This window comes from Manacus vitellinus, unplaced genomic scaffold (genome assembly GCF_001715985.3).
Source record: "Manacus vitellinus isolate BGI_N305 unplaced genomic scaffold, ASM171598v3 scaffold_10_pilon, whole genome shotgun sequence".
NCBI lineage: Eukaryota > Metazoa > Chordata > Aves > Passeriformes > Pipridae > Manacus > Manacus vitellinus.
Window position 1 is genome coordinate 9,189,211 of NW_021938838.1, and position 19,977 is coordinate 9,209,187.

Below are 19,977 nucleotides of genomic sequence, written 5' to 3' on the forward strand. Positions count from 1 at the left end.
CCCCAAATGAATGTGTTTTGGTTTAATCTGGGTTGCAGTTACCAGTACAGCAGTAGTAGTTAGACAGAGAGAGTAGCCGTGTTGTGAGAAGGTGAATGTACTGCCTCAGTGCAGAAGGATCTGGGATGAGTTTGAGGAAAACACAAAGCTAAGGACAAATATTCGGTGGAGAGAGCCGGTGCAGTAGGAGCTGTTGCACAGCTGGAGCGTATTTTGGCTCAGGGGAACAAAACTGGCTGATGAAGAAGTCAGAGCCTTTTGGCATCAGGATTCTGGTGCTCTTCCTTCTTATTCTGCTCAGTGCACCAGTTTACTGTTATTGCAAATCAAACCCCTTTTTATTCCCAGTGCAACTGCAGAGGCAGCTGCGTATGACATCCAGGGAAGGTGGGACTGGAGGTGCTGCGGGGTAGCATCGAGTGTGAATGCAGTGGATGATGGCTTCGTTGTGCCTCTGTGTCCTTCAGTAGGCATCCTCTCACGTGGGCTGTGAGAGCATAACTTTGTCTTCAGGGGTAGTTGTAAATGCTTTTTCCTTAAGCTTCATCAGAAGTGAAATATAAAGGGAAGGTACAAACATGTGAGGGAAATTAGCGGAAGTGTGTCTGGCTTTGTGTAATAAAGGAAAATAAACTGGGAGATAGTGAAACCAGAAAAAAAAGGGATAACACTGAATGTTGCTCCATTTTTTTGCTTGAACTAATTCAGGTGGTTCACTCAGTGCTGCTGTGGCACATCACCTGCTTTGCAACCGCTCATGTCTTTTCTGGCAGGTTTCCAGTCCCCTTCATACTTTTTGTATGAGCCGAAGAGGGCTCCATTAGGATTGCAGGGCTTCATTAGGATTGCAGTGTTGGAGTCATTGGCCAGATACAGCAAAGTGGGTTGCAGTGACAGGGAGCCCTGGATGTCAGCCATGCTCAGTAGCCCAGGCTCATTTGCCACCCTGCAGTCGGCAGGAGTCCTCCAGTCTTGTTGATTTGGCAGAATGGAAGTAGCGGGAAGGGTGTCCTCCTTCTTCTCCTCCTCCTTCTCCTCCAGGACGTGCACCCGCCATTTTCCTCCAGGGGTGAGGGGAAGCCATCCATGTGCAGAAGCTGTCCCTTGCAGGATCTCCAGGAGCTTCCTGGAGCATGGTGGGCTGACCCCTTTCCAATCTACAAGACAGACCCTTGTCAGATCTGGAATTTCCTGTTTGGTTTCTCTCCTGACGTCTCTCCATTTAAACTCTGTCCAGAGCAGAGCAGTTAAATCTCCTGTGCATACCAAGTGCTGTTACTCTAAAATCGCTGTGAGTTGCTCTGTGTCTTGAAGTCTCCCACAGAGGTGCACATGTGGTAATGCTGGATCTGTGCTTCCCAAGCCACTAACAGAAAGGAACCACCAAAAAACCTAGCATCTGGCTTAAGGAACCAGAGAGTATGAGTTTAACAAAGTTTAAAACCCCAGCACTGTTTTGTTGTCATGTCTTTTTTTTTTTGTTTCTGTCAGAAGCTTTTCTGTGATATTTTTGGTTGTTTGTTTTTTGAAGATCCATGGCCTTGGGAGTGGCAGTACAGGTCCTACAGTCTTTCTGCCACCCGCCTTTGGGGAAGCTGCTGGAGAGGTTTTCGCCACCTTCTAGACACCTTCAGTTCACCTCTTTTCTTCCTGCTACCATTGTGTTTCTATTGCTCATTCCCAGCTGTGCGTTTCCCAAGGCCGGTCTGCCTGTCCCTGGCACCTGTCTGGGTGCACCAGACCCCACTTTGGTCCTGAGGAGCAGGGTTGGCAGCTCTTGTAGTGGTGGGGTCTTTATGGGAACGGTCTCTCCTCCCTGACTCACCTGCCTCTCTCCTTCTCTCTCTGCCCTCAGGTCCGAGCTGTACCGGGTGCAATGAGCGCTCCGTGCCGGCCCTGCCATGGAAGGCTGTGACTCACCTGTCATCCCTGGGAAGGACAATGGGTGCAGCATCCCTCAGCACCAGCAATGGACTGATCTCAACAGCGCCCACCTCCCCGACCCGGCCGGCAGCATGGAGCAGCCCGCGGCGGAGAGCCGCGGCCCCCTGGACAGCCTGAGGGTCCCCTTCCCCGAGCGCGTCCCCGAGAGCAGCACGGCGGCGGGTCCCGGCACCGAGCCCACCGGCAAGGAGGTGAGCTGCGGGCAGTGCGCCGCGTCCTTCGCCGGCCTGCAGAGCTACATGGAGCACCGCTGCACCGGCACCCGCCCACCCCCACCGCTGAGGGGGGAGAGCGGGAGCGAGAGCAGCGAGGACGGCGAGGAGGAGAGCGACGTGGAGAACCTGGCTGGCGAGATCGTCTACCAGCCCGACGGCTCAGCCTACATCGTGGAGAGCCTCAGCCAGCTGGTGCAAAGCGGGGGCACCGGCGGCAGTGGGACTCTCCCCTCGCTGCTCCCAAACTCTCTGCCCAAGCAGGGAGAACCCTCCGCCGCCGCTCCCGTCTACCCACAGATCATCAACACCTTCCACATAGCCTCATCCTTCGGGAAGTGGTTTGAGGGCTCAGACCAGGCCTTCCCGAATACCTCAGCCCTGGCGGGCATCAGCCCCGTCCTGCACAGCTTCCGCGTCTTCGATGTGCGACACAAAAGCAACAAGGATTACCTGAACAGCGACGGTTCTGCCAAAAGCTCCTGCGTATCCAAAGATGTTCCCAACAATGTGGACCTGTCCAAATTTGATGGCTTTGTGCTCTATGGTAAGAGGAAGCCCATCCTGATGTGTTTCTTGTGCAAGCTCTCCTTTGGGTATGTCCGCTCGTTCGTGACCCACGCCGTGCACGACCACCGAATGACTCTGAGCGAGGAGGAGCGGAAAATTCTTAGCAATAAGAACATCTCCGCTATCATCCAAGGGATAGGCAAAGACAAGGAACCCCTTGTCAGCTTTCTGGAACCAAAAAACAAAACCTTTCAGCACCCTCTCGTTTCCACAGCTAACCTCATAGGCCCTGGACACAGTTTTTATGGTAAATTCAGTGGCATTTGCATGGAAGGCGAGCAGCCCCTCCAGGCTGGGGCAGCCAGCGGAGCGGAGCCGCCGCCGGCAACAAGTGTCCTGGCCCCCGGTGCGCTCCTCAACCTGGGTGGGCTGACCAGCTCGGCTCTGAAGACTCCCATTACCTCAGTCCCCCTGGGCCCACTGGCTTCCAGTCCCACCAAATCCTCGGAGGGAAAGGACCCTGGGGTGGCAGAGGGGGAGAAGCAGGAGGGGGGTGACCAGGACAGCCTCTCGGAAAAGGCAGAGCCGGTTGAGGAGGTGGAAGAGGAGGAGGAAGAGGATGTAGAGGAGGAGGAGGAGGAAGAGGAGGAGGAGGAAGAGGAAGAAGATGAGGATGATGAGGGTTGCAAAGGACTGTTTCCTAGCGAGTTGGAGGATGAACTGGAGGACCGGCCCCAGGAGGACGCTGGGGCTGTGGCAGGCAGCGGCAGCAGCAAAAAGGACCTTGCTCTCTCAAACCAAAGCATTTCTAACTCTCCCTTAATGCCTAACGTGCTCCAGACCCTGTCACGGGGCACAGCTTCTACTAGTTCTAATTCTGCTTCTTCCTTTGTCTTTGATGGTGCAAACAGGAGGAATCACTTAAGCTTTAACAATGAGGGCGGCGGAGCCAGCGTGGCCGAGGGCAGCAGGAGGCTGGACTTTATCGATGAAAGTGCCAATAAAGACAATGCCACAGCACCAGAACCAAATGAGAGCGCGGAGGGCGAGGACGGGAGCTACATCTCCCATCACCAGCATGCTGGCCCCCTCTGTGAACTTGGGGGTGGGGAGTGCCCTTCGGGGAGCGGCGTGGAGTGCCCAAAGTGCGACACGGTCCTGGGCTCCTCGCGGTCGCTGGGTGGCCACATGACTATGATGCATTCTCGCAACTCGTGTAAGACACTCAAGTGTCCCAAGTGCAATTGGCACTACAAGTACCAGCAGACGCTCGAGGCGCACATGAAGGAGAAACATCCTGAGCCGGGCGGTTCCTGCGTCTACTGCAAGAGCGGGCAGCCGCACCCGCGGCTGGCGCGGGGCGAGAGCTACACCTGTGGTTACAAGCCCTTCCGCTGCGAGGTCTGTAACTACTCCACTACTACCAAAGGCAACCTCAGTATTCATATGCAGTCCGACAAGCATCTCAACAACATGCAGAACCTGCAGAACGGAGGGGGAGAGCAAGTCTTCAGCCACACCGCGGGGGCGGCGGCAGCAGCTGCGGCAGCTGCGGCGGCCGCGGCCGGCAGCTGCGGCGGCCGCCGGCCCCAACATTGGTAGCACCTGTGGGGCCCCCTCCCCCACCAAACCAAAAACCAAACCTACATGGCGGTGTGAGGTGTGTGACTATGAGACCAACGTAGCTAGAAACCTTCGGATTCACATGACCAGTGAGAAGCACATGCACAATATGATGCTGCTTCAGCAAAATATGTCCCAAATCCAACACAACCGGCACCTGGGCCTCGGCAGCCTGCCGTCCCCTGCTGAGGCCGAGCTCTACCAGTACTACCTGGCACAGAACATGAACCTTCCCAACTTGAAGATGGACAGCACTTCTTCAGATGCACAGTTCATGATGGGGGGGTTCCAGCTCGATCCCACCAACCCCATGGCAACGATGACTCCATCTCTAGGTGAGGCTGAAGGGGTTTCCGCCATGTCCATATGTGAGGGAGGGATTGTGATTTACTTTACTCCAAACCCCTTCTGCGCAGACAGGGCACTGTGTGCCAGACCCCTTCACTGGCTCTGTGGCCCTCTGAATTGCCTTTGTGTGGTGGTCGAGGATGGAGGCTGCGCAGTCCAGACCTCTCATCTGTGTTCCCTCAGTGCAGTTTTTTTCTCATGTAGGGAAAACATGTGGCTTACCTAGTACTTTTTCAAGAGTTTTTGTAGGGAGCTAATGCAATGGCAGATACGGGTTACTGCTGCCATGCACTGAATGTTCCTCCTTGTCATGGAAAGCATCCTTACTACAGTATTTCCTGAGGACTTCTCCTGGGTTTGGTGAGGAGTGTGAGTAGTTTGCTGGGTGGCTTTGAGAGAGGGTCCAGTCAGCTGCTGGCATTCCCAAAAGCAAGTGTGGGATTGGTTTGTTCTACACTGTGTTGCCCTAAGAAGACAAGGTAAACAGGTTTGAGAGGGATGATGAGTTCAGTGGAAGGGGTGGTGTTCCTCTGCTGAAGAACTGATGTTCCTCTGCTGCCAGCCTGAGAGACAGGATCAGAGGCTTTTGGAGCTCAGAGCCCCTCCTTACAGAAGCAGAGGACTGTTGTGAGAGAGAAGTTGGAAGTGATTTAACTGAAGCTTCTAAAAGTACATGACAGGACCCTGGATGTGCAGTACCTGCCTGGAGAGTGGTTTGTGAACTGTGCACTTGGTGGTTGCAAATCTCACGCTGAGGGTTGTGGAGGGAGGCCCTGCCTGTACCAATAAGCAGCTGGCCCCTTAGACTCGGATACATACACTGTGAGCTTTGCAAGAAGTGAAGCAGAACTTCCCCATTTTTACACTTTGGTCCAAAACTGGATTTGAACAGAACATTAATAATTAAGAAGTCTGCTTTTGGTTTTTTCCTGCATGTTGAGTTCAGGAGAGAGTGATTTAAAGAGCATTTCCTTCTCAGCAAACAGGTTGCAACGTAGGAAACAAAAAGTTAAGGAAATAACATCTCTTTTTGGTTGACTGAGGAACTGTTTACCTGAAGGTTCCTTTCGTAGGATTGTTAAGCTGAGCTATGACATCAGATCAAGGTAAAGTACCAGAAATCTGCAGGAGGAGATAGATGTCTTAAAAATGGAAAAAGAGAGCAAGGTGGAGCAGAGCTCCTGGTTGGTCTCTGTGCTTTAGCATAAAAACTCACTAGAAAGTTTCTCTCTCTGCATCTTCCAGGTGGCTCTGGTGTGAGTAGGAGCTTGTTGTGCTCAGTTGCTGTTGAGTGAGCAGAGTTGAGCTTTGGTTTGAAGAGTCCATCTGACAAACACAGGGTCCTGCTGGCTTTCCTTGACATGATCTCACGCTCACGCTAATTATTGTTGTCTTTACCTTGTCAATGCTGGTTTTAGACGATTCTTCACCATTCTGAACTCTCGGACAAGAGATGAAATCTAATAGTGCAGGAGTGGCACTTTGCAGGAGGTTTTTGTACACACCATGTTCTGCACTGTTGCCGACTTGTGATGACAGTGTGGTGACCTCCCCGCGATGCTGCCATCACCTGGGCTCGTGACTGTTGGCCTCTCTTTTACTTGCTCACATACTGTGTGAAGTAAGATTTGCTTCTTCAGGTAGACAAGAAAAAACAGAATAAAGTGTTAATGCTGTTCTTGAAGTGACCATGGAGACTTTCAGTGTGGTGCTACAGAATTCTTCATCTGAAAGTCCACAGGGGTTTTTTTACCACCTTTGATGGGCAGAGGGCTGGATGATCCTTCAGCAGGTGGGTAACAAGGGCCATCGCAGTCCTTTCCCAGCCTTCCACGTTGGCTGCAATGACTTTCCTTCAGCTCTGGGGCTGACCAGCAATGCAGAGGAGTGGGCGAAGGGACAGCTGCTTGTTGTTTCGCTGTGTGTTTGTGGGTACACACACACTGGGAGCAGCTTATGTTCTGCTCCATGTTTCTCTTTTGATAAGATTTCAGCCTTTCTGACCTCTTTCTCCCTTTCTTCTTTGTGCAGTGGGTGGAGAGATCCCGCTGGACATGCGGTTAGGTGGTGGACAGCTGGTGTCTGAGGAGCTCATGAACTTGGGTGAGAGTTTCACGCAAACAAACGACCCGTCCCTGAAGCTCTTCCAGTGCGCTGTGTGTAACAAGTTCACTACAGATAATTTGGACATGTTGGGCCTCCACATGAATGTGGAGCGAAGCCTCCCCGAGGACGAATGGAAGGCGGTGATGGGGGACTCGTACCAGTGCAAGCTCTGCCGCTACAACACGCAGCTCAAGGCCAACTTCCAGCTTCACTGTAAGACGGACAAGCACGTGCAGAAATACCAGCTGGTGGCACACATCAAGGAGGGGGGCAAAGCCAATGAGTGGAGGCTCAAGTGTGTGGCCATTGGGAACCCGGTCCATCTGAAATGCAACGCGTGCGACTACTACACCAACAGTTTGGAGAAACTGCGTCTTCACACCGTGAACTCGAGGCATGAGGCCAGCTTGAAGCTCTATAAGGTAAGAGTTGGCTTTGCTTCATCTTCCTTCATTTTCCATGGAAAATCTATGTTGAACCTGAGTGGATTGTGATCCTTTGGAGATGAGTTGCTCAGGGCTCTCCACTGGGACCCAGTCTCACTGGTGGCACAGCTCTTCAGCCTGTGTTGTGGTAGCAACTGGGGTTGTCCAAGCCTTAGGCTGGTGGGTGTTCATGTCACAGTGATTTAGAGGGAGCTTGTGTGTCTTACAGCACTGCAGATGTGATACTTCTGAACAGAAATTGAACAGTCACTCTTGAAAATGTTGTGCAAGGCAGCATTTGCCGGTGATTTGTTGACTCTTTCCCATACAGAGTTTGTCACTTCATGGGCACTCAGAGGCTTTTGCTGCGGTCAGAGTGTGTTGGTCCTGGTGCTGGGCGGATGGAGTAGGGAAGGGGAGGGATGGAGGGGGTTGCTGTTGCTGTGCTGTTATGCTCTGTGTACGTTAGTGCTGGGATCTGTAAGCGAAGCATTGCTGGAGGCTGGGAAAGGGAGGAGGCTGGAAAAGAAGCTGTGTGCACGTGCGTGGCCATTCACATGGAGGCATTGCAGGTTTTCATCCACAGTGGCGTTTGGGCTGTCGCTCCCATCTTGTTGTCTTTAATTTTCCTCCCACCTCCCCTCATTCCGTGGTGTCTTTATAACCATCTTCTCTTTCCTGTCTCATTCCTCCTGTCCCCAACCCCCTCCCCTTGCTGGCCTGAACCCTGTGGGCTGTAACCCAAGAGGAGCTCCGGATACAGTAAATAGTCCTTTCACTCGTGCAGCAGAATTGCTCCAGACGTTTCTATTGATTTTCACTGGACTTAAAGCTTCACCTTTTTCTCTAATCATCCCATAATGGCTTTAGTATGAACAATCAGGTACGAATTGCCATAAATCTCAGCAGCCGCATCCCCTCCGTTCACACACGCTCTCTCGCTCATTGTCTGCTCATTCCTCACAGGTATTTTTATATTCTTTCTGTCCTCATCCTTTTCTTCCTGCTTTCCCCCAAATGTGCTGAGGTTTCTTTATATGCACACAGACTGTACCTTGTGCTTTTTAATTATTTCTTTGAAAATTTTCTTTATGTAATGGGAACTTAAGACTTGACATTGAGCTGTACAGTGCCCACCCACATCACAGTGCAGACACATTAGATTTCAAAACTCCTGAATTTTTTCCTAGTAAGGAGCAGTTCCAGAAAATTCAGAGAGGAAAAAGACAACCAGGAGCATCATAGAAGGTTTGCCTTGAGCTGTGGTTGTTAGACCTTCCAGGAGGTGGTGGGGAGCTGCTCAGAGGGGGGGGATTGTGTTTCTCTGAGCTTGCTCTTCAGACCAGGATTGCTGTGACAGTGACTGTTCCATCATGAGCCGGGATCAAGCCTCACCCAGCAGAGTCTGGCTCCAGGAATGGTCAGGTCTGCACTACACCTCTGCTCTCCAGTGTGGCAGGAGAGAGTTACACAGCTTGGTAACTGGTGGTGGGAGAGTCCCAGTGAGTCTTCAAAAACCCAGCTGAGGAACTGAATCTCCTCTGTCTGTGGAGGTCAGTTTGGGGTACAAGAGAGTTGTTTGAAAGCTGTATTGTGCGTTTTAATACATAATATCGTTCTTTTAAATATGCATTGCAAAGGTTTAAAAATTCTGTATCCAGACCCTTAATCTACAGTGGATTCCACTAGGGAAGAAGCGGTTGGGGTAGTAGAATTCTCTCACTCTGAGGGGAAGGAAAAGGGAAAAAAGAAGAGGTAAGGGAAAAAAAATTCTACCAAAGTTGGGGGACAGGCGCAGGTGCTTGTAATAAATTTTCCTGGAATGTTTCCCTTGGGCAGGTGAAGAATTGTCAGTTTTCAGGTTCCTGAGAGGGCTGGGCAGTTCCAGAGCTGCTACAAGCCCTGTGCTGCCTTTGACAGCAGTGAAACACCAGCTGAGTTTCAGAGTAATGGATTCCCTTGGATGCTCTGTTTATTGGCCTTCTAGTATGGCTGGATAAAGCCTGGAGCAGGGGATAGTGGAGGGGTGGATTGCTCCAGCATGGCTGGAATCAGGGTTTGACTTAATAGAAAAGCTTCTCTCTAGATCAGGCATGGATCAGACAAGCTCCAGCGCAGTTCTCCAGTCCTCAGAGCAGCTGTAATGCCATGTCTCTTCTGATAGCTGAAGAGATGCAGCGGGAGTGGGGGGAGTTCACAGAATGGTTTCTCTTCTCTCAAGCCTTGGTGTGGTCTGCAGTAAATTGAGATTGATTGGATGTTATTTTTCCTCTTGCTAATGTAATCCATTAGCCTGGCACATGCATAATCAGTTTAGAGCACAGTTAACTGGATGTAATCGAGTTCTTCCCTGCCTGCTGGAGAAAATCCTCTCCAGATGCTGCTGGGTGAGAGCGCACACTGGGCTTATCACACACAATCCTCCTTATTCTGCTGCTTTTGCCATTTTCCTCCTAAATCACATGTTATTGGCTGCTTGCATTGCCCAAGAGCCACTTCTGTCAGTGTTACTTGCTGCCAAAAAATGTGATCTGGAGACACTGTCAGCCCATAGTCGGGTGAAGCTTTTAGTCTTCTCCTGCAGCAATCCCAGTGCCAGGGGAGAAGGTCTGGTCTTCTGCTGCCATCTTCGTCCTGCACATTGCAATAGCTTCCATCAGGCCTCTTCCCTGTGGGGGGTGAGAGGACAGGGATGACAAGAAACTGTAAGGGTCTGGTAACCTTTCCTTTATTGTTGTATTCTCCCAATTCCTTGCTGTCCCCCTAAAGTCCTACAACTAAACTGGAAATCCCGTTGTTTATCCGGCACTTGCTGAGGCACCTATACCTCTCCCATGACTGCTGACCTCCTCAGGTAGCCAGGGGGGTTTTTATATCCTGAAGAAGCTAGGGCACTGTTGTCAATATGCGGCATCACATTTTTGAGGTGGGTGTTCTGGCTTGAGGTAGATGAAGGGTTTGAAGACCCTTCCTCCTGTAGCTGGGGTGGCCCAATGGACGTGGAACGGCCAGGACTGGGTGACTGGGGTGGCTGTGAGCAGAGACAGAGACAAGTGCAGCTCCCTGGAACAACAGCCAAGGCTTGTCTCGTCATGACCACAGAGCATGAGACTAGGCGTGGAGCAGAGCAGCACTCCCCACATCTGGAAGAGGTCGGGCACGAGTTCCCAGTGTCTATTCCACAGGTGGAATTTCCAGAAGGAATTAATCTCTTTGAGCAAGAGCCAGGTTTGGACATTTCCTACAACTTCCTGAAAATGTCTAGTTCAAAACATGCAGCTCAGAAGAAGTTTAAACAAAGAACTACTGAAGAAACACGCTGCTGGCCAGACTGCCAGCAAGCGCCTTCAAGGAGTTCATTCAGTGTCTTCCTTTCAGTCTTTCCAAGTGCTGAGTTCACTTTTTTAGGGAATAGGAAGTCTGAAGGAGAGAGTTTGGATTACATGGTGCCCTGCATAGGGGCTCTTTGTAAGCTAGAGGTGCAGAGTGTGCAGGAAGATGACTCCTTATTATCAGTGCTTGTGCTGCTAGCGGTGACAGGACTCTGGATCTGTGCTGACTCAGACAGAAACAAAGCTGATCTGTAGAAAGGGAAAGAGGAGGTGCAGCTGCACATCCAGCAGAAGGTGGTGGGTCCCCAGTTTCACAGCGGAGCAGTGTGTCCCATCCTGCCTCTCCTGCAGGAGCACGTATCTCCTTTTCTGGCCTCAGGATGCTCAAAGAATCAACTCAAAGAAACTTGTTGGAAAATCCTCAAAAAGTTTTAATCCCAGAGGATTAAACTTTGGAATATTGTAGGAGATGTAGTTAAGGAATGATGATATAATGCATTCAAATTCAATGTCCTTCCATAATAGAAACAGACAAAAAGAGCATTTAATGTAATGGTAACTAACTTGGAAGTTAAAACTATATGAAAATGGGTGAGCTGCTGTTGGAGAGAGTGAAGGGTGTGATGTGTGTGGGTCACAGAGGAATTCCTGAAAACCACCTTAGGTGTTAAATGTAACTACCCCTGAGAAAACGGAGCTGGGGGAGAACCCAGCCAAAGTCCACAGAAGGTCCAAGGTGATCAAATAGGAAAGTATGTCATGGGGAGTAGGGAAAGGAAAAGGGAAGAGGCCTCACAGTATGGGGAGAGAATCCTTCTTGCGTGTGTTTCACAGCAGAACTGTAAGATGCCTCTGTATGTAGGATAAATCCCAGAGGGTGGTCTCACGTGGAGGTACCACGAAGGAAGAAGTCACTGGGGTTAGCAAGGCTCTGCACTGCAGAGTTCTGAAGAAACCCACAGGAAGGGGCAGAGGCTCCTGGCGATAGTAGGGGCCAGAAACTGCAAAGCATTAAGTCAGCAAATGGATAGAAACTGTACTAGAAGAGTTCTTAGTAGGCATATGGATTAGGAAGGGGAAAGGCAGACTTTTGGAAGAGAAGGTTCTTGCAGCACAGCCAGTTGTTCAAAGGAGTCAACCAGGCTACAGGCAGGGCTGGGCTGGTCCACATGGGTGGAGGGTTCCCAGGGCCTTTACCAAGATTCTTCATGAACAGATCTTTAGCAAATACATGGTTATTGTCACTGGGGAAGAGGTTTGGGCATGGGTAGTGAGGTGAAGGATGAAAAACAGAAGGTGAAATAAAAACTAACTTTCCACAATGAAGAAAAAGATTGAAAAGATGCAGGGGGGTTCTGTGTTCATAAATGGTGTGAAAAGCAAGCTTAGAAATCATATAAGGTAATATCTATAATATAATATATATTATATATATATTACCTTATATGTTTACAGGTTTTTATATATTATATATATATCAATACCTTATATGTATATGGACCACTTAGAGGTAAAGCTATGGCACTTGAAGAAGAACTTTACAACACCTTGTGCTTTCACAGGAACTGCTTGATTAAATTTGGTGTCACAGTGTTAGAGGGATGGAGGACAGACAGCCCTTGTGGGGTGGTCTGGGCTTCTCCTCCTGTTTCCTCTGTGCAAAAAAAAAAAAAAAAAAAGGAAGAAGAAAATGAAAAAGGGGTTTAAAATTGCTCTTCCTGTGAGCAAGATATGGAATCATTGCCAGTCTCTTTAACGACATTGCGAATACTGTGCTCAGTTTAGCTCATTTTAGGAAGACTTAAAAAAACAAACCAGTAGATGCCCAGAGAAAGTAGCAGGGGTGGCAGCTGGCTGGAATGACTTGGGCAAAAAACATTGACTTTGGAGTTGGCTCGACACAGGAATCTAGGGTGGAGAACTTGGAATTTCATAAATTTCAGTGCTCATGGAAATGGCTGGTTCATTAAAATACTGTTCCTTTTGGATTGGTGTGAGTTAGTCTTGCCATAATTCTGCAGTAGGGTCAAGCTGAGAGTCCTCTCATCCCACCACTTGGCTGATGGGAGATGTTTCCTGTAGGACTGCGGTGTAGGAAAACTCTGGCCCCAGACCTGCTGGAGAGCTGCACTCAGAGCTGCCAGGAGCTGGGCTGATTCAGCTCTGAAATACCCAAATGATGTCGTGGGCAAAAGAAAATACGTTTGGGTTTTGATTTTTATCACAAACTTCCAGCTCTGCCTTTTTAGGTTCTTGGGGTCAAGTTGCCCACAGCGAGTCTGTCTTGCTCCTTTGGAGATTTAGAGCTCTGTTAACCTTTGATTTACTCGCTGCCTGCTTTCACTGTGTTTTGGGTTTATTTTTGCAAGTTTATCTTTTGAAATACAGATGCAGCATCAGAGTTCCAAATTACACTCTTGAGCAACACAAATTGTGCCTGAAGCCCATTTAAATTACAGTGTATGAGGGTCTTTGAGCTGATTTCCTACAAGGTTTTAAGCCACATTCCAATGGCAACTTCACAAGAGAAACACCCATTTAAGTTTCCCCACAAAGTTGTTTTTAAAGCTGGTCTCCAAAACCTTTAGTTCAAATCTGCATCCTCTAGTCTCAGATAAACTTGTAATGAAAGATGAGCTTATGAACTGCCAGCGTGAGGAGGACGGACCCCTACAGTCCACTACTCTCGGTCCTGTTGGGATTGATGAGTATTTTAATATAAAAAGCTCTCATTATAAGTTTAACCCTTTCAGACCTCCCTCTTGGGGCTCCACACAGCTCTGAGTGCTAGATTGCTCCTTCCTGTCACCCTGGTATTAAAGCAGATTCTTACCTTCCTTTAGGTATTTAATAACAAAGCGCGTTAGTACAGGATCACAGAACTTACTCTTTCTCTGTGCTCCTTTTTGAAAGGGCTGGAATCAGAACTGCTGAGAGCAAGCAGTGCTTGCTCTATGTTTTATTTATGGGCCTCAGTCACTTAGATTTTTCTTTCAACAGTTTTCCAGTAAGTGCTGAGCCATGTGCAACCAGCGGCTTAGTAAAGAAACCTCCCTGTAAAAGCAACGTGAATAACAAAGGAGGGAGAGTGCAGCTGGAGCAGGAACCATGATCACACAGCAGGAGCCAGGGGCTCCCCAAAACAGGGAGCTAAAAGCCCTCTGTCAGACAGGGTTTAGAATTCAAAATATTTGTGAGAATGGGCTAAAAAACTCAACCAAACAAACCAAACACAAGAACAGAAAAACAAACAAGAGAAAAACACCTTGACAAGCTTTATTCTAATCCATATAAATTGAGTTTTCCTCAGCTTCTGTAGCAGCCCTTGGGCAGAGCTGCGGTGACAGGGGGTCTTGGCTCTCCCCATTCACCCAGAGTTGTGGGTCAGCAGGGAGAGGCTCAGCACAGGGGGATAGGAGGGGTCTTGGAAAACTGTCCTGAACCTCAGGTGGCCTCTCACAACAAGGTGTCATCATGTCAATGAAGTGTCAATGTGCATCTGACCCTTCCCCACACTGGTGCTGGTTCTGTTTGTGGTTCATTCTTTTATCCTGGTAATTTTGGACCACATGGATGAATATTTAAATTTCCAAGCAGGAATTTTTCCCACGTCAGGTGATGGTTGTTCTCGAGACTTTCAGGGTGAAGACAAGGTGGTTCTGGCCGTGGCTCTGATGCAGGGCTGCTGATGGAAGCCCTGGCAGACCTTGCCATGGTGGCGTAAGCTGTCGGGGACCTGCTGTCCCTCCTGTGCTGATGTGGGAAGTCACTGCTGCACAGAGGAGAGCATTGGAGGGTGAATGTGTCAGAGATGCTGGTCTGGATCTGAAAGATTGGCATTTTTTCTGGGTGATCAGCCACTGTGAGCAGAGGGATGGGCATCCACTTACTCTCCTGCCTGCAGGTTCAGCTCTGGCATGGGGAACTCCAGGCAAGAGAGCTGAGAGGTTTGTCCAGGGTAATAGGCCTGTTTGTTGCAGTCTTATCCAGGTGATTTTTGGGTTCTTATCCTGATATGTTTGTCAGGATCTTATCACAGCACGATTGTTGGGGTCTTATTGCCACGTTCCTGCAGACACCTAATGCGTGCAGTTGAAGATAGCAGGTAGGACTGGAACAAGCCAGGATGTAGGAGTGCTGGAGCAAGGAGGTAGAGGAGCTGGAGGACAGTTCTGTTCGAGACTGAAGCAAGTGAGTGGCATTGCAGTGCAGAACTTAAAGACCCTGCTGTTTGCATCACCAGTCTTCATTCTCCTTTGTTCTCAAAAAGGTTGACAATTCCCGGCTCTGTCTTTGTGTCCATTCACCTGGCTGGCTCACCTGTCTCTGTGCCCTTTGTTATGCCAAAAGTTGGCAGTTCACGGCCTCTTGACAGTACCTGGACCAGGTGTATTGCTCAACACAGCTGATGTGCCTCGAAGACCTCGAAAATGCTCTTAGTTCCTTTCCTGTTTGGGCGGGGTCAGGTACCAGCTCTGGCCAGGCACCGGCCCTCCAGCTGCAGGCTTGATGGCGACAAGCTCATTAAATAATGGATGGGCACTCATTAGCATCCATCTCTGGCGGGGCAAAGGAGGGGAAGGGGGTGTTGCAACTCTGAAGGAACCCACAAGGTGCTTTCCCCAACCTGTTCCATTTTTTAACATGGCACGGACTGCAGGTTTCTGTTGGCCTGTGCAAGTGCACCGGGCTGCAGGGCACCGTGTAGTCCTTCTCTGGAGATAACTGACTTGTTCCTCAAGAAACTGTTGTAACAAAGTCTCCAGAAATGCTATGGAAGCAGTATGGGAGGTTCTGTGTTTGCTGTCTCATAGGGAATTCATTAAATTACAATAAATAATGTATGCATAATACATAACTTAATACCGTAATGTGTTTTTGGTCCTTCTTGCCAGTCCTAAAAATCCTGCCCCTGCGCTGCAACGCGTGCAGCCAAGTTCTGCAAGTCAGATTAGGCAATAACTTACACTTGTGCAACAGGTTCTCTGGAAGTTGTGCCTTCAGGTATGGTTGGTAAGCCTGGCTGCAGCTGTTGGGAGATCTTTGGCTCTGGGTGACTTTGGCAGAGAGGCAAAGATGAGTGCCCACAGTGCAGGGCTGCTCTGTCCCCTCCTGGCACCAACCCTCTCATTCTGGTTTAAAGCAGGGAGATGGATTCCTGAGGAGGTACTTGCATCTCGATGTGGAATTATCAGTGCAGTGCAGTGCAGCTGTTCCCGGAGTCCTGGTTTCCTCTGTGTCCTAGACATTGCCTCGGGATTTTTCTGCTCTGGGGTTTTTCTGCCCCACAGAGTCTGTCTTGGTTCAGGTGGCTCACAGGCTGGGGAGGTGGGGATCTGGTGCAGGAGGCAGAGATGCTCTGATCTAATTGAGCAGGATGTAAACACCTGACTTGTATCCCTTTCACCTCTGAGCAGACATGCAGAATGTGGTTGGGCTGATGCACATGCCTGTTTGGGTTCCACCACATTGAGGTGGCGGTTGGGGTTCTCTGACCCACGGCCAGTTACTGCCCCTCAGCTGCCTTGTGGCCCCTGGGCTGTCTCCTGCCCCTCTTTCTGGGAAAGCAGTACAGCCCCGTCCCACCCACTCTCTCCTCTCCATGCTTGGAGGATGGATACAGAGAGAATCACCTGGGGAAGTTTCAGGCAGCAGTAACAAAGCCTGTCTCCACAGAGGGGAGGCTAATTACACAGCTAATTAATCCAACAGATGTCACTTTAAATGCCTGTTTCTTTGTGATTCTGTTGCACACATCATGCTGGTTAAACAGACTTCATGGACCCCGTTCAAAATGCCTGAGCAGGCTGCTGGGAGCTGCCGGGGAGACCCCAGGGTGTCCTGTTCCATAGGGAGGAGTAAGTCCCAGGGAGCCCAGTCTGGGCTGTGCTGAGCACACACTGCACTTGGAGGGAAACAACATGTAATATCTGTGTTGGGTTAAAAACTCGGAAATAGCAGCTATGAGGGTTGAAAGGGTTGTTTACATTCTTACTGTGAGTATGAGGGCAAGGCAGAGGGGACCCTGTCCCACCACAGGGCCGGGGGCGAGGCAGAGGGACCCCGTCCTGCTTCATCAGTGCTTGGTGTGAGGAAAAGAGAGTTTGGAAACCTGAGCTGCTCCAGTGAGGTCAATAGTTCAAACCCAAGGCTGTGGAGAGCATGAAGCTGCTGTCTGTCTGAGGTGAATGTGGTCTGTCCGGTTCCTGCAGCGTCGGGAGGACTCTACTCCCTGCTCTGCCTTCTTGACGGAGGCAAAATGAACATTTCTCCAATATTTTGAGTGAGTCTTCACTCATTAGGGCAGGGTCATTTCCTGGTGGACACCCAGGAGAAGGGAGCAGTTCCATATCCTCTTGTGGAGCTGGTCCTGCGTGCTGAAAGTCAGTGGTCACTGTGTGACAGCTCTTGTCGCCTCTGCTGAGACACCCCCAATTCAAAATCCATCTACATCTGGCCACCAGCCTGGGGGAGTGGGGACACCCGTGACACCACACTGGTGTCAGCACTGGGAGTTTTATACGTGGATGCTGTGGTATATTCCCCCTCATTGTGCTGTTCTTCAGGCTGGTACCATTCAGGCAGGGTGCAAACATGTGTCAGTCACCTGAGGCCAACCCTGCAGTTGTCACATGCTGTCACACTGCGTGGCAATGTCCCCATTTGAGATTGGGATTGGGAAACGTCTCATGTTCTGTGTTTGCTCTGCTGCCTTGGCCTTTTATTCCACTCTGATACTAACAGAGTCAGAGCCTTCTCACTGAGCAGATTCCTTCTGGGCACAGTGGACTCGTACAGCACTGGCTGCAGTGCGGACCAGGGCCCCCAATTCTGTACTTGGGGGGAGCTACTGGAACAGGAATGCGACCCCAGTGCTCTGAACATACCCCATGAGACAGTGCTAGAGGCAGTGGTTGAGCTGCCCTATTTTGGGAGAGGTACAGCTTGGGGGGGGGAGAGTGTCTTCTTGGGGTCTCAGCATCCTCAGTGAATCGCAGTTGGCGGCTTGAGTCAGTGTAATGGATGTGTGCTCATTTCCCACAGCTGATGAGGATTATATCAGCTTGGTTTAACAGTCTCATTTGCTGCTCCCAGTGCACACTTGTTTTAATGCGTTTCAGTTAATGAGGTAGAAGAGAGAATGAGGTGTTACTGTTTATGTACAGACAGCCAGGCTGTGCCGAGGGCTCTGGAGCCCAGCGGTCCCTGCCCAGCACTCTCCAAGGGACAGCATTAGCTGGCATTTATAGAAAATTTATTGGCTGTGGTTTATCCAGGTAACATTTCTCCCAGTGGTGCACATTTCCCTCTCCTGCCTTCCTTATACTTTATTGCAGGCTACAAGACATGTTGCTAGCAGCCTGTCCGTGGGCAGGGGATGTCAGCATGCTGAGGGGGCCAGTGCTGTATCTCACAAAATTTGATTTTGACACGGGCAAAGCTGCTACCATCTACCTGGGGTAAAAAGCTCACATGTGCCCTGAGGGGGTTTGTGGCTGGGACACTCCATACCTCCCTTGTTCCCCTGACGCAGTGCTGGCAGGTCCCAGCAGGGTCAGGGCCATGTGGTGCCATGTATTGGGTGAGTTCTTTCTTTCACTGGTGCCCTTGGAGTGCTCACCCAGTGTGTCCCTCTGGAGGAGAAGGTGTGCCATGCCCTGGTGTGGTAGCGGCCACCAGTGCCCTGACCACGGGGACTCTGACTTCCTGAAAAACCGGTTGTCCTTGTGCTGATGGTGAATATTTGCTATGGGGTGGGCTGGAGCTGCGCTTGTTTGGAGCAGCACATCCCATGCCCAGTGCCGATGAATGGTTGAGGCCGCTGCCTCCATGCTGGCCAAGGGCCAGGCTGGCACCAGGGCTGACAGCAGCCAGAGGCCCTGCACACAGCACCGCTTTGAAGGTGAAGCTGCTGTTGGTTTAAGCGGGAATTAAACAATTACCGCGTCTTAGTTCTCCCCACCTCCAGTGGATTGACTCTATAAATTGTCAGCCTGTTGACATTTTAATGTGAATTATGTCATATGGTATCCCCTTTGATTTCAACATGCCTCAGTTTGTAAATACACGAGCCTCTCAAAGGGCTGTGGTTAGCGCACACGCGGGAGGCCTCGGGGGTTTTGGTGGGGAAGGAGCACAGTGCTTGTCTCCCGGCAGCAGCGAGCGTGCCTGGCACAGGTCTGCAGCTCCGGCACCGCGCTCGAGGCATGCACAGCCACGGCCGCCTCAGAGCACCCACGGCTGCGGGCTCAGACAGCCCCAGAGACCCCACAGAGTCCTGCTGTGTCCCCGGGTCCCTCTGCGTGCAACTGCTTCCCCGCCCCTCCGTGGGGTGAGAGCTGGCCACGTCTGCGAGGGACTTCTCTGCTCCCCATTCCTGGTGTCTCCAGGCCAGCTGCAGGAGCTGTGTCTGTCACCTTCTCTGGTTCCTGCTGGGTCTCCTCACAGCCCTCTCCCCGTCCAGCTGTCCTCCCGCCCCCCAGCCTGTGCTGCAGAGAAACTCCTGATTCAGCAGGTCCTGACAGTTTGGGTCCAGCCTTCCATTATGTTTTTTTGAAAACTAGTCCAAAGAATTGTTGTTATCTTCTCACATGTGCCAGTGGAAAGCGTGTCCCTAGGCAGGGTCAGCAGAGGGCAGGGTGCTCTCCTGGGGAGATGCCTTCATGCCTTCAGGTGAGACTCACCTCCTCTCCAGCACAGAGCCAGAAGGTGTCCCAGTTCGAGAAATCTGATTTCCATCACAGCACCCACAGCATTCATGGGACTGTTCCATAACTCTGGGGTGTTATCTGCAGGTGTGTTGTGTTAGGGCTGTGGTTGTACTTTTGGGGATGGCTGCAGGTGCAGGTGCTGTGGTACCTGCTGCTGAGTCCAGGACCCACCTGTGGATGAAGGACAGTACCTAGCTTTGGCTTTTGACCACCAGCATCATTGCCAGAAATGGAGCAGATGCTGGAAGTCCTTTCTCCCCTTCTGGAGAAAGGACTTGCTGTCCCAGAGCAGCTTATTGGGCATGCTGTGACCCTAGATGGGAGAGATTTAAAGGCTTTGGAGTCCTATAGATGGTGTTTTCATGTCATGGGGGCTCTGTCACGGACAGGTCTGGTTGCCTCTGTGTGTTTCTTATGGTCCCACAAAGCAGGAACCTTGCTTTTATGTTTTTCAGACCTTCTTGGCTCTGACCTGGATTTTCTGGTGCATGCACTGCAGTGCCCAGATAGGCCTGTCAAAGTGTCTGACTCTGGGCTGGGCAGGGGGATTAGCCAGAAATGAGAATCTTGGGGCTGCTGGAGTAACCAGAGTTACACATGCAATTTCATAAACAGGGTTTAGAAATCTGTCATCTCCTTACACTTCTCTAATGTGAGTGGACACTGCTCCCAAAAAATGGTTTTGCTGCTTCCATTTTATTTCTAAATTGGAGTGGTTGGTACATGCTCCTAATGCTGATCAGAGCTGCCTCTGTGGTATTTACCG

General features: G+C 50.5%; 1 protein-coding gene across 1 annotated transcript in view; it reads left to right on the plus strand.

The window, feature by feature from the left end:
* ZFHX3 (zinc finger homeobox 3) overlaps positions 1-19,977 on the plus strand; it is a 91,169-nt gene that overhangs the window by 2,395 nt on the left and 68,797 nt on the right. The window contains 3 exon segments of the mRNA XM_018084440.3: positions 1,856-4,232; positions 4,234-4,624; positions 6,669-7,165. Coding sequence (XP_017939929.3) covers positions 1,902-4,232; positions 4,234-4,624; positions 6,669-7,165 — 3,219 coding nt within the window. The 5' untranslated portion in view covers positions 1,856-1,901.